At 44.8% G+C, this 14,016-nt stretch overlaps 1 protein-coding gene across 2 annotated transcripts; it reads left to right on the top strand.

Annotated features, from left to right (window-relative positions):
* The first annotated feature begins 4,130 nt into the window (after positions 1-4,130).
* Positions 4,131-12,531, top strand: SLC46A1 (solute carrier family 46 member 1). 2 transcript variants are annotated; one of them, XM_074189040.1, is made up of 6 exons: positions 4,131-4,409; positions 7,500-8,352; positions 8,782-8,865; positions 10,465-10,621; positions 11,710-11,803; positions 12,182-12,531. In XM_074189040.1, the coding sequence occupies exons 1-5, from the start codon at positions 4,146-4,148 to the stop codon at positions 11,759-11,761; spliced, it is 1,410 nt and encodes a 469-aa protein (XP_074045141.1). In that variant the 5' UTR covers positions 4,131-4,145; the 3' UTR covers positions 11,762-11,803; positions 12,182-12,531. The 2 variants fall into 2 exon arrangements, with proteins under 2 accessions (XP_074045141.1, XP_074045140.1); XM_074189039.1 differs by having other exon boundaries at positions 11,710-12,531.
* Positions 12,532-14,016: the final 1,485 nt, after the last annotated feature.

The following is a 14,016-nucleotide window of genomic DNA, read 5'->3' as shown; positions in this document are numbered from 1 at the left end:
CCCAATTAAGTGTCTTGCTTTCAGTTTCTCCCTTCTCAGAGCCATTATCTACAAAGCTGCCCAAAAGCCTCGTTAAAAACACAAGTCATTCCCCTGCTCTGAAACCTTAGATGGCTCACATATACCTTTAGAGAAAGATAGAACCATTTTGGCTTGATTTCTAAATTCCTCCAAAATCTGGCTTTATCACAATCTACGTTTTCTGGCTTTCATAAATATTCTTCATGAACCTTGCCTTGTGACTGAATGTGAATAACTGTTTCCCAATGGGACTAGACTGAACTTCAACCACCTATTAGAAATTTCCTTCAAATTATCCTGTCATTTGTCATTTCTTTCTTACCTAGCCTTAATCACTGAGTCGCCTCTGGGATTTGTAAAATCATCATACCAAAAAGCATTTATTAAACTGAAGATACTGTGCTGAAGAGACATGTACTGAAGATACAAAGAAAGGCAAACATAGTCACTACCCTCAAGGAGCTTACTTTCTAAGGAGGGAGGCAACATGAAAACAGCTCATGTAGATTGGATGGTTGGTTGGTTGATTGGTTCTTGTCCTTCCTTATCAAAGAAGAACAAAATGACATCACTGTGTTAGAGACAAATTACAGTGTGTACAACTTAGCTGATCAGACCAATACGAGCTAAGAATGCTCTACCATAGTAGGGCACAAATAGTCCATGTGAATTCTAGGGTGGACTCTCTAAACTTGCATATCTCATACTTTCTATGAGCTACTTCAAGATATATACTGAATAAATGAAAAATTACCACAGAAGGAAGGTCCTAGTATTGAGATTTTAAAAAGTCCTCTTTCAGATGACAATCTTTGAGCTGAGACTTGATAGAAACTGAGAGATGGAAATGAGAGGAGAGAAAATTCTAGGCATGGGAGGGGGCAGTCAGTGAAACATCAAATGGAGTCAGAAATGGAAAGTCACATGTGAAGAAGAGCAAGGTCAGGCCTGTTGAGTGAAGTTTGTGGCAGGAAAGAAAATATAAGAAGGTTGGGAGGATGTGAAGACAAAGAGTCTTATATTTGATATAGTGGGGGGGGTGATTGGGAGCCCCTGGAATTCATGGGACCACTGGGTCCCATTGTATCTGCAGTCAGGAAGACTCATCTTCCAAAGTTCAAATCTGTCCTCAGACACTTAAGTTGTGTGACCCTGGGCAAGCCATTGAGCCCTATGTGATCAAAGAACAGTGCCCTTAAAAAAATATATTTATTTAGCTCATTTCTGTACCTTTAAGACAAGAGGGGTAGAAAGATCAGTATACATCTAAAGAATCTTTGTAGTTAAATCAATTTGAAGTTTAATAGGTGTACCTTGTTTTAGAGTTCCTTAATTCCATTAGATCAAGCCTAAAGACCCCAAGTTCTTAGGCTTTGATAAAACTAACCCCAAGTTTATAAAAGTCTTTTTAGTGTAAATGATAAAACCCAAGGTTGGGAAAAAGGAAGGTCCATTTCTGAAATTACTGATAACTATCCTCCTTCCCAAAACACTGAGCAGGGAACTCCTTGATGTATGAGGACTGAAGGTCCCAACTAATGAAAACCTACCTTGTGACCATAGCAGTGAAATAAAAATAATCCTCAAGATGTTCTTTGTGGATTTCTCTTTCATTCATGAAAGATATTGTAGGTCTAGTGAATATTAAACACCAAAATGTTGTCTTTTATTTTTAACTAAACATTAGTTAACATTTTATTTGCCTCATTTCCCTTATCTATCAAATGACCTGAAGAAAAAAATGGCAAAGCATTCCAGTTTCTCTGCCAAGAAAACACCACATTCAGTCAAGAAGACTTAGACATGATTGAAATGACTGAATAACAGCATTTGATTGAGTTGGGGTCGGACCTGGGCTTATAAGGAGAATTATTTTGGCAATCAAATAGAGGAGGTCAGCAGACCATTGCAATAGTCCAGGTGCAAGGTGGTGAAGACCTGTACTAGGCTGGAGGCTGTGTCAAAGGAAAGAAGGAGCAGAGCACTTAACACAGTGTATGCTTAAAAGTGTTTCTTGACTGGAAGCCTTATTATTGATGTATTGGAGAGGTGATATGGAGGTGAAAAAGACAGGGATTGACAACTAGTAAAGAATGAAGCACTATATCTAGGTTTTTGAGTGACTGGGAGCATGGTGATAGAAGAGAGGTTAGAAACTCTTTAACAGAGAAGTTAGAAAGAAGGGAGGATTTAAAGAGAAAGAAAATGAATTCAGTTTTAGACATGTTGCATGAAGATCCAGTTCAAGATGTCTCTGCGAGTTGTCTTCTTGTCTCTCTTCTCTGGGAGCAAATGAGTTATTATAATTTCACTTAGGTTTTTTCCTCATTGTTATTATTTTCATTTACAATATTGCAATCATTGCGTATGTTTTCTTGGTTCTGTTGACTTCACTTTGCATCAGTTTGTGTAAATTTTACCATGCTTCTCTGTAACTTCATATTCATCATTTCTTATGGAACAATAATACTCTAACATTCAGGATCATCTAACTATTTCCTAGCAAAGACAGGCCTCCTAATCCAGGGTTCCTTGCATGATCATTGCCTCAAGGACTACCTACTTCATAATGTTGTTGGAAGGAGAGTGCTTTGTAAGCCCTGAGTAGGGTAGATAAATATAATTATTATGATAAGACTGGACAACAAATTCCCCCGTGCATGTTATCATTCTACCTTTTTTATTGACGTCCTCTAAGATCATAAGCCCAAAGAATGTTAATCGATTAAAGGGACTTAGGTCATCCAATCTGGTCTCCTCATTTTAGGGTAGAGGGAAAGGTGGCTGAGATAGGAGAAGCAAGTTGTTCAAGGTCACACAGTACAGTCAATGGTAGAGCCAGGAAAATCCCAGGTCTCTTAATAGTCCCTAAGTAATTCTAGAGCTTCAATGCTTTCTTTTGAGAAGGCAATTCATATATCTATATATATACATATTACCTCATTTATTCCTCACAACACTGCTGCTATAATCACCCCATTTTAGAGAGGAAGAATGTTCAGGGTAACATAATTGTCTGAAGGGACATTTGAACTATGGACGAGGTGGTGGCAGAATAGTAGAGTGCCAGGCCTGAAGTTAGGAAAATTCATCCACCTGAGTTCAAATCTAGCCTTAGACCCTTACTGTGTGACCTCCAGTCACGTAATCCTGTTTGCCTCAGTTTCCTAATATGTCAAATAAGAGAAGAAAATGATGAACCACTCCAGTCACTTCGTGCTGTTTGCCTCAGTTTCCTAATCTGTCAAATAAATTAGAGTAAGGGAATGATAAACCACTCCAGGATCATTGCCAAGAAAACCCCAATGGGATCTTGTAGCGTCAAACCCAAGTGCGCATCAGCAGCCTCCTCACCGAGGGTCTTCTGGGGGCCTGCCTTACCCAGAAAGTTCTGTAGCTTGGATGTTTTTTGCTCCCTAGCTGCCTCAGTGGTTATGAGGCCGCAGTTCTAGAGCTGGAAGGGATCTCAGGTTTTCTCCTCCAACTCCTTGCTTTTGCAGATGCAGAAAGTGAGGCCTGGAGAGGTGGAGGGACTTGCCCCAGGTCGCACAGGCAATGGGCATCCAAAGCAATCCTTGAATCCCAGGCTTTAGATTCCGCACAATTTCTTTTTTTCACCGCGGTGTCTCTCCATCCCATGGGGGTGGGGTGGGCGTGGTGAGTTTGGGGGAAGCTCCCCCTGAAACAGAGAATCTAAAAAGCGACTTGTTGGATTGATGGCGCCTTTCAGAAACGCAATGCGCAGCTCGCACCGTTTGTACAAACGCTCATTTGGGCCGAGATCTTGAAGCTAGACTTTTATAAAAAATGAACACGAGCCGGGGGAGTCCTGGAAACTGAGGCCCGGGGGGGGGGCAGGGCGCGGCAGAATCCGCATCTGGGGCCTGGGCCGGCTCCGTTGGGCGGTCGCACGCGCCGCCGCCCCGGCCCGGCCTGTTTGAATCTTCCCCGGGGGCGGGGCGCCGCGGAGGCCCCGCCCCCGGCGCATGCGCACAGCGGCGCGGGCCCGGGCTTTAAGGCTGCGGCGAGGACGCGGGGCAGCGGCGAGCGCGGCGCAGTCGGGCCGCGGCAGCAGTGCGCACGCGCAGGGGCCTCCGCCGCCCGGAGCCGGAGCCGCGGGCACCATGGAGGCGCCGAGCCCCGCGGAGGAGCGCGCGGCCGCGGCCGAGGGCCCCAAAGGGCCCCCGGGGGGCGCGGGCGCCGGCGGGGGCCGGGCCTGGCGGGGCTGGGGCCCCGTGGAGCTGGTCCTCTTCCTGGCCAGCTTCTCGCTGGCGCTGCAGCGGCCGCTCACCACGCAGTACCTGTGGCACCGCCTGGGCGCGGAGGTGGGCTACAATGGCACCAGCCGCGGGGGCGGCTGCAACGACACCTCGGACCCCCGGCAGCAGGTACGGCGGGGGCGGGGCCGGCGGGGGCGGGGCCTGGGCGGGGGCGGGGCCGCGGCGGGGAGAGTTACCGCCGGGAAGCGGCTGCGGGGCGGGGCCTGCGCGGGGGCGGGGAGAGTTACCGAGGGACCAGGATGTGAGCGGGGCGGGGCCTGAGCGGGGGGCGGGGCCTGGAGCTTGCAACTGACGGAGGGGCGGGGCCTGAGCTGGGGAGAAGACAACATGCAAATGCCTATGCGAGAATAGAGGAAAGCAAGAATGGGGGAAATTGTAAAGCAAAATAAATCTTAAAAAAAAGAATAATTCTAACTAATACTAGTTTAACAATAAGCAGAATTTAATGGATTCATAGTTTTATTTCTGTACATGGAAATATTAATGTCTATTGGTGTACATCAAGTTGATAATTAAAAAATAAACTTATATATTTTTGAAAAAAAAATAAATAGGAAATAACAGAGGGAAGGCAGGCATTAGAAATAAAAGGAACTAGGGGTAGCTAGGTGGGGCAGTGGATAGAGCACCAGCCCTGGAGTCAGGAGTACCTGAGTTCAAATGTGGCCTCAGACACTTAATAATTACCTGGCTGTGTGGCCTTGGGAAAGTCACTTAACCCCATTTGCCTTGCAAAAATACCTGAAAAAAAAGAAATAAAAGGAACTGGGAAAACTTACTGTAGAAGATGGGACTTGAGGGAAGCTCTGGATGAGGGGGGAGAGAATCTGGGAGTGGGAGACAACCAGGGAAATTGTCCAAAGTCAACAGATGGAATCTCTCCTGCTAGCGTGGAGGCAGGTGTCCCTGCATCTTAAGAGTAGGGGATGTTCTAAGAAGAACCAATGCACCTCCATCTTTATAGTCTCCTGGAGGGAACTTGGTCTGAGGAGGGGGCACAGGTATATACTGTGGAGGAATGGTTTAAGGAGGATGGGATCTGGAGAAAAGTCAGTGAAGTTGAGGAGCTCAAGAGAACTATGAGCTTGATTTTAGGGGGAGGAGTTTGAACTGGGAGACTGAACCTGTATGAGTTTTTATTAAGATGAAGAGTTTTTTTATTAAACTGGGTTTTTATAATTAGGGCCTGACCCTGATGAGGAGAGAATGACTTAGTGGGTGGGATGGAAGGTTCAGGCATCTGGTGAGCCCCTGAGTATCCTGTGGCTGAATGGAATTGGAGAAGGAAAAACTCCTGGAATCAGATTGAGGACTGGAACTTAAAGTCATCTAGTCTAAGTGGCTCATTTTACTGTTAAAGAGACTGAGGGAGAGAGAGAGGGAGAGAGAGAGAGAGAGAGAGAGAGAGAGAGAGAGAGAGAGAGAGCGAGAGCACTGAGGTGATACCTTAGCCTGCCTTTGATGCCAAATGCAGAGTGATTTCTATTGTGGTATGTGGCTGGATTCTAATCCTGCCTCTGATATTCACTAGTTATTTGCTCATGGGCAAGTGACTTCATCTCTCTGAATTTATTTCCTCTCCATTATTTGTAAAATGAGGTTTTTAGTACCATGAAACATCACTGGCCTAAGTGGAAAGAAGGCTTGCTTTGAATTCCTGCCTCTGTCATTCTGAACTCTGAAGTTCCTTCTTTGGGTGGTATTTTCAGTCACAGAATTTGAGAGTCAGAAGGGACCTATCTCCGCATGATATACCCCCAAAATGATGCTCTAGCCTCTGCTATAATTAATAATAATGATGATGATGATAACTAGCATTTATAAAGCACTTTGATTTACCAATAACCCTGGGAAGTAGGGACTACCATCATTCACATTTTATAGCTGAGGAAACTGAAGGAAATAGAGATTAAGTGACTTGTCCAAGGTCAAACATCTAATAACAATCTAAGCCTGAATTTGAACTCAGTCTTCCTAACTTCAGGCACACCACTCTACTGAGCCACCTAGCTACCCTCCTGTGTACCTTCTTTCCATCATCACCTGGTTCTGCTCTCTGAGGCCAAAGAGAGAAAGCCTGTTGTTCTTTTCCATAATAGTCCTTTGAATACTGGAAATCACCTCTCCTCTTCTCCAGTGTTTTCCCTTTGACAGACCAAACACCTCTCTTTGTTCTTTAAATCATTCTTTATGCCAAGTGATCTCTAGACCCTTCACCATGCCTGTAGCCCTTCTTTGGCTTGTCAGGATGAATTTGAAACTGTGGTCCTTGGAACTGAACATCTTAGCCCACATCTGGTCTGATCAGAGTGGGGTTCAGAGGACCTGCCACTTCCTTATTCCTGAAAGCTCTATCAGTGAAACATGGCACAATAGATCAAATCAGAGGACTTGAGTTTGAATTCTCCCCTCTCACAGTTCCTACCTGGGTGACCTAGACCTTGTGACTTTATCTCTGGTTCTTGTTTACCTCATCTGTAAAATGACCTGGCTGGACTTAATGACTTGGAACATATCTTTCAGTTCTTAGATCTTAAATCAGGGAACTTAGTTTCTTGATGTAACTCAAGAACAAATTCCTTTTTTAGCCACATCATACTATCCACTAATATTTTGATTGCCATCTACTGTAATGCCCAGATTTTGTTTTCAGATAGACTGTTTTATTTGTACTTGTGTGGTTTGTGATCAGGAGTCAGACCTAGGCTGAGGGAATTGATAAAAGGAAACCACTGTTAGATTAACTCCTGAGAATCTAGGGCTTGGGGGTTAGGTGGGGAGGTATCCACAGAGAGCATATGGCCAAGGGTGGGGGCTAAGAACCATAATAGGAGAAGTCTTGGAGTTGAAGTTTGAAGGGTCTGTCATATAAATTAGGAAGATGGGGAATATCTAAAAGGAATGTTGGGGAAAGATTTGGAAGGAAAATTCCTTGCCTTCCTTCCTCTTGAGATCTCCTTGCTCCTCTTTTCCACCTGTGTGATCTCAAGTAAGTCATTTTTCCTAGTTGGGCCTCACTTTCTTCCTCTGTAAAATGGGGGGAGCCCCTTACCACCCGCTGGCTAATATTTCTCTCCCTACTTGTGCCCTGATAAGGGTCTCCTTGTCTGGGACCTCTGCAGCCTTTAACCCTGGTATTTGTGTGTCTGGAGTGGGAGGGACATGGTCACTGAACTTAGGGAGCCTGTGTCTGTGCAGGAAGTATCAACGCTGACCTCCCACTGGAATCTCTACATTGATCTGAGTGGCTTCTTTGTGGGGCTTTTCTCAGCCACCCTCCTGGGCCCATGGAGTGACCGTGTTGGGCGGCGACCGCTGCTGGTGCTGGCCTCCTCTGGCCTCCTCCTTCAGGTCATCGTGTCTATCCTCGTTGTAACCTTGGAGCTCCACGTCGGCTTCTTCATACTGGGTCGTCTGATCTGTGCCTTCCTAGGAGACTACAATGCCCTGCTGGCCACCGGCTTTGCCTCTGTGGCTGATGTCAGCACCCCTCGCTCCCGCACCTTCCGCATGGCTGTGATAGAAGCCTGCCTGGGGATATCCGGCATGATAGCCAGCATCGCAGGGGGACACTGGATCAAGGCCCAGGGCTACACCAACCCTTTCTGGCTGGCGCTGGCCACGTTGATCGCTGCCACGCTCTATGCAGCATTTGTGTTCAGAGAGACAGTGCCCGATCCCCAGAAAGCTTCACTCTTCACTCTCCAGAATTACCGGTTGGTGTACCAGCTCTTTGCAACTCCTGCCCCGGGGAAATCCAGGAAGCATTTGGCTCTCTACCTGCTGGCCCTCTTCCTGGTGCTCACCATTCATTATGGGACCTGGGACATAGTTGTCCTCTATGAGCTGAGCTCGCCTCTCTGCTGGGGCTCTGATCTGATTGGCTACGGCTCAGCTGCCCAGCATCTCTCCTACATCGTTGGCCTGGTGCAGCTAAGGATCTTCCAGCTTTGCCTGAAAGACAGCTGGGTGGCAGAGATCAGCCTCGCCTTCAACATTGTGGGAATGGTGGTGTTTTCTTTGGCTAATACCACAGCACTGATGTTTACAGGTGAGTCTCCTTGGGGCTACAGTGATCCAGGGAAGGCTGGGGGCTCACTATCATGTCTCTAGATGAACCAGACAGGGCCTGGGAAGTGCTCTCAGAGAAGAGGACTTGTGCAGAATGAAGACTAGAAAGAGATTTAGAATTGGGACTAAACCTCAAGTTTCAATGCTTTAGGGAATTTTGGAGGGAGAATACTAAGACAGGTAGAATAACCTGTGAGTAATTTGCAGTCTTTGGGAGTAGTCTGGAGTCCAGAGGGGTTCACAGAGTGATCAGGGTCACTCAACTAGACTGGGTCAGAGACAGGACCTGGCTTCCCAAGCTCCTTCAGTCTTGTGTCTCATCTCACTCCTCATGTTGGATGTCTGGAAGCCAGACTACCATTCCCTGAAGCACCTGTCACAGACATGTTTGCTGTTCATCTCCCTGCAGGTTATGGGATGCTCTCTTTCTCCTTGGTGGTTACCCCAGTGATCCGTGCCAAGCTCTCCAAGCTGGTGAACAAGACAGAACAGGGTAAATAATCTGGACTCATCCTTGATCTTGTATTCCTCTATTGTGTTTTAAGTTGGGTAGGTGTCATTTATCCCCTCTCACACTAATAGGAAATAGTAAACTAGAGTCATTGTTATTCAGTCATTTTAGTTAACTACATTTGGGCTTTTCTAGGAAAAGATGATGGAGTGGTTTGCCTTTTCCTTTTCCAAGTCATTTTACAGATAGAGGAAAATGAGGCAAACAGGGTTAAGTGACTTGCCCAGGGTCTCAAAGCTAGTGTTTCTGAAGCCGGATTTGAATTTAGATCTTCATGAATTCAGGCCCAGAACACTATCCACTCTACGACCTAGCTGCTAAAGTTTTCCTTCTTAACTGTTTTTTAATAATAAAAAAAAGTTTTATTATAAACTTAACTGCCACTTACAAAATCAAATAACCAAATATACATAAAAATAAGGAATAAATTCTTACATAAAGCCTTAGAACATAATAAGGTAGAAGCAAAGAAAGTGATCGATAATTCATGTGCATTCTGTTTCCTTCCAAGGCTTTTTTTGTAAAGTTGTAATCTGGATAAGCGTGCATGAGTATTTGTATGTGTGAATGTGTGTGAATTTGTGTGTAATTGTCTATGTGTGTCAGTGTGCATATGTAACTGTGTTTCTGTGTATGTATGACTGTGAATGTCTGTATGAGTGTGTATGTGTCTATGTAATTATGTGTGTGCATGTCAGTGGATGTATGTGTGAGTATGTGAATGTGTGAGTATGTATGAATGTGTGTGTGCTTGCGCGTGCAGTGGATAGAACACTGGCCCTGGAATCAGGAGGACCTGAGTTCAAATCCTACCTCAGACACTTATAATTACCTAGCTATGTGGCCTTGGGCAAGCCACTTAACCCCATTTGCCTTGCAAAACAAACAAGCAAACATGTAATTGGGAAAAATTAAATATTATTTATATATATATATCTTTACATTAGTGCATCAGGACTGCTATTCATCCATTCCTGAGTCTTTGAATAGACAGGTTCTTTTTAACTTATTATTACAGCTAAATGAAGCTGCCAGTGTCTGTGTACTCATGGAAGTGCCATGCTGAAATGTTTGGTCCTGCCCTGTGACTGGCTCAAAGCTATGTCCAAGAGAGGATCCAGGTCTGAAGAAGTGGCTGTGGCCAATTCTTCTTAGACTGCCCATTCAATGCTGGGGAAGGAAGAGCTCAGGCCCTTTCTGGACCTTTCCATTGGTTCCTATGGATAGGTGGTGGGAAGTGCCATTCACTAATGTCAGTCATTGTCCTCAAATCTTGGAAGGGTTGTCACATAAAGAGTGAGAGAAAATAAATTTATTCTCCTTAAAGAGCAGACTTGAAGCAGTGGATAAACATTAGAAAGAGGCAGACTTTAGCTCAGCTAAGAAAGGACTCAAAAGCAGAGCTGACTAGTAATAGAAGGGACTGCCCCAATGGGAATGAGCTCCTTGCTACTGAAAGTGTTCAAATAGAAGCTTGAGGGTCAGGAATACTAGAGAAAGGATTCTCTTTCGTTAAGCATCTGCCTTCAGTGTTCTCAGATACTATAAGTGTCTCATCCTCTTCCTTTCTCCTCACTCCAGGGGCTCTCTTCTCATCCATCGCCTGCGTCAGTGGAATCGCCATGCTCTCAGCCACAGGCATCTTCAACTCCCTCTATCCAGTCACCCTGGACTTCATGAAGGGTTTCCCCTTCCTCCTGGGAGGTTTGGTTCTTCTCATCCCGGCTGTTCTGATTGGGTAAAGTCCATTCTACATATTTACTTGTGTGAAGAAAGGTGGTCTTTGGGCCCTTACTTCCTGTCCATTACCCTCAACTAGAACAGGAAATATGGGGTTAACTCATCCAGCTAGTGTCTCTCTGACCTCCCAGATGAACTTCAATTCAGGAAGATTTGAGTTCAAATCCTACCTCGTGTGTGTGTGTGTGTGTGTGTGTGTGTGTGTGTGTGTGTGTGTGTGTGCTAGTTGTATGACCCTAGGAAAACACTTTCCCTTCTGGGCCTCAACTTCCTTATCTATAAAAGGAGCTGCCTTGGGTCCCTTCCTATCCTGAATGTTTGATTCTGTGATCTACAATTCCCTATTTGGGGACCTTTGTTATCCCTGGAAGATCACCCTGTGCCTTTTTCTTGGCTGACTAAGGATGGGTGCCTCTGGTGACCACTTGTTTACCTTGGGGGAGCAATAACCACTGGAGTAGAGGCTGATGACTTTCTCTCTGCATGAGTTTCTAAGCCTGTTCTGATGCTTCAAGGTGGTGTGGAGATGGCCTTGGGTTCTTGAAAGCCTTGCCAGGAGAGCCAAGGCTGCACGTCTTCCTGAGCTGGAAAAGCTTTGCAGTGTAGACTCAGCCATGAATTAATCTGTGTCTGTTGCCTGAGTTATCAGATGAACTAAGCTTGTCCCTCTCACGGGTCATTAGAGGGGTTGTGGTCAGCTTCAGTAAAGGAACTGCCCGTGCTAGTGAAATAATGGGTCCTTGAAGTAAGGAAGAAATGAACTTATCTTTGTTGATTTTTCAGGTTGCTTCCACTCCTCCCTCCCTCCCCCTGCTCCATCGCCTATTCCCCTTTGACAGTCAGAGGAATAGAGATAACAGACATTCAGAGAGGCACAGGTGGAATTCCAGGGGGTTCAGAACCCCTTTGCTAACCTTGATTTTGAGCAGATTGACCTCATTAACTCCCTTCTCTGCCTGGACGCTGTTCCCCTTTTTCTATAGGGGGTGAGCCTTAGACAGGACAGCCCCAGGGTTGTGTAACTTCTCCCAGAGGGTGGTTGGGTTGCCGAGATCAGGTCTGAATGACTTCCTTCTCTTCTCACAGGTGGATGGAAAGTTCTGATCCTCGGCCTGAATACCAGCAAACATTTCCCTGAAGCCTCCTAAACCTACCTTTCTAGGACCCACCAGGAGAAGAGGTGGAGCTTCTGATCACTACTCTAGCCAATGAGAGCAGAGGGCAGGACAGTGCTTGGCAATCAAAGGGTGGACTTCTACCCCAGAGGTCTTTCTGTCCTCAGAAGACAGATAGACTATTTGGTTAGGCCCAGCCAGACTGGCCTTGAGCAAAATTAGGAGAAAAAAAAATCTCTTTGGCAAAATATTAAGAAGTAACACTTCTCTGATTTAAAAACATCTGCAAAGCTTTCTCTTTAGGGGAGGGGGCAGAGCACCCTTGTGATCAAGCTCCAGGATCATTATTAGTGTTGTATCTGACCTTCCATGACCTGAGTTGGGATTTTCTTGGCAAAGACACTGGAGTGGTTTACCATTTCTTTCTCCAACTTATTTTTCAGATGAGGAAACTGAGTGTTACGTGACCAAGGTCATACAACTAGGAAGTAAGTATCTGAGGTCAGATTTGAACTCAGGACTTTCTAACTCCTGGCCCGATGCTGTTTCCACTGCTGATGCCTAGGTTCCTGAGGACTATAACCAAACTTAATTCTTATCTAGGATCAGTGCATAAGACTTACCATAGCAAAGTTCCTCTGAAAGAAGAGAAACTTTTCACTTCTCATTCTGATAATATTCTTCCTGTGCACCTCTCTGAAAGGAGAACTATAGAATCCTTGAAGGGAGTAGGCCAGAGATGCAAAAAGCCTGGGATTTGGACTTGATTTATTAAACCATTCTGGAACTTTTACCCAAACTGTATTTTTACATTTTGTGATTTTCTACTTCAAGATTCCTTTAAATGGTATCTGAAATCATTTGGGGATGGAGTCATGTCAGAATGCATAGGATCCTATACCTTGTCAGTTTGGACAGCAATCTCTCTTCAAGATAGAAATGCTTGGATATGAGATTCATATTAGATTAAGTACAATTTTTCTAGCAGAGGTGATCCTGAAACAGATAAGTATAATTATGGTATTAATATTTTTTAATCTTCAACAGTGAACACTTCCTCCCTCTCCCCAGTCTCTCCTACCAAACAATCAGAGATTGAGAGCCAGCTAGTCTTGGTCCCCTTCATTTTATGGTATTCCCTTCCTCTAATTTGAGGACCCTCTTTTGTAATAATTAATAATAACTAACATTTAGTGAGTACTTTAAAATTTGAAAAGCACTTTAATATCTCATTTGTTCCTGAACAAAATGTTTTTCAACACTAGTAGAATGCCAGTAAACATTTGAGACTCTTTAGTCACAGAATAACCAGCTTTGCAAGTGAACCAACAGGCAATGGAGAGATTTGGGGGAAGGGAGTAAGTAGGCCATAGTGGTTCACCAATTGATGAATCAAGCAACATATATTATAATGACTTGTGGGCAGGGACTCACATGGCAGATATCATCCAGGAAATGTGTGATTGGAAAAGAAAATGTGGCAAGAGTGAAAGATGACAGGAGGACAGGCCCAGGCCTACACAGGTATACATAGACTATAGATAGCCCTGGAGGAAGAAATCTAATATATTAGTAGATCCAACATGTTGAGAGGACATGGATAAGAGTTATGGAAGATGAATGTGGATGCATTGCTGTATACATCACATTTACATAGTTGAAAACAGAGGTCTATGGAAGGAAAGAGAATGGGGTCTAGTGGAAAGACTTCTGGATTGTAAGTCAGAAGCCTCAGGTTCTTTACCCCCCAGGATGTGACTCATTAGTATTTAATAGAATCTCCTTGTTCATTCACCACAATAGGCTAACATAGAAGATATTTAGAGCTAACTGGGAAGAAGGTGCTCTCATTGTCCTGTGAATTATGTCTTTTAGAGTAACTGGAAGAGTCCTTTGATACTTTGTTGGGTCTTTGATATTTTACTGAACCTTTCTGGGATCCTTGACCCAGAACTGATGAAGTAAAGCAACCTGAACAGGGAGAATCTTCAGGAACTCCACTATCTCTTCAGAATTCAGAAATCTCTTCCCTTTCTGCTATTAATTCTGTTGACCTCTCAACAGGTAGAGACTATGTCTAACCTGAACCCCATTTAGCCCATAGTGGGCCCAGTTCAGGACCATGTACTCTGTGGGTATTCAATCAATGTTTAATACTAAAGTTGGTGACTGCTTAGATGGGAACCCTAGAGCTGGGAAGACAGTGACTTCTGATGAGAAAGAAGCTGTCTGAAGGATTTCTGATTGTTAGATGTGCTTTATGGGCAGCCAGGGCTTT

Source organism: Macrotis lagotis, chromosome 5 (genome assembly GCF_037893015.1).
Source record: "Macrotis lagotis isolate mMagLag1 chromosome 5, bilby.v1.9.chrom.fasta, whole genome shotgun sequence".
NCBI classification, from domain to species: domain Eukaryota; kingdom Metazoa; phylum Chordata; class Mammalia; order Peramelemorphia; family Peramelidae; genus Macrotis; species Macrotis lagotis.
The sequence above is the reverse complement of the archived record's forward strand: the minus strand, read 5'-3'. Positions and strand labels throughout refer to the sequence as shown.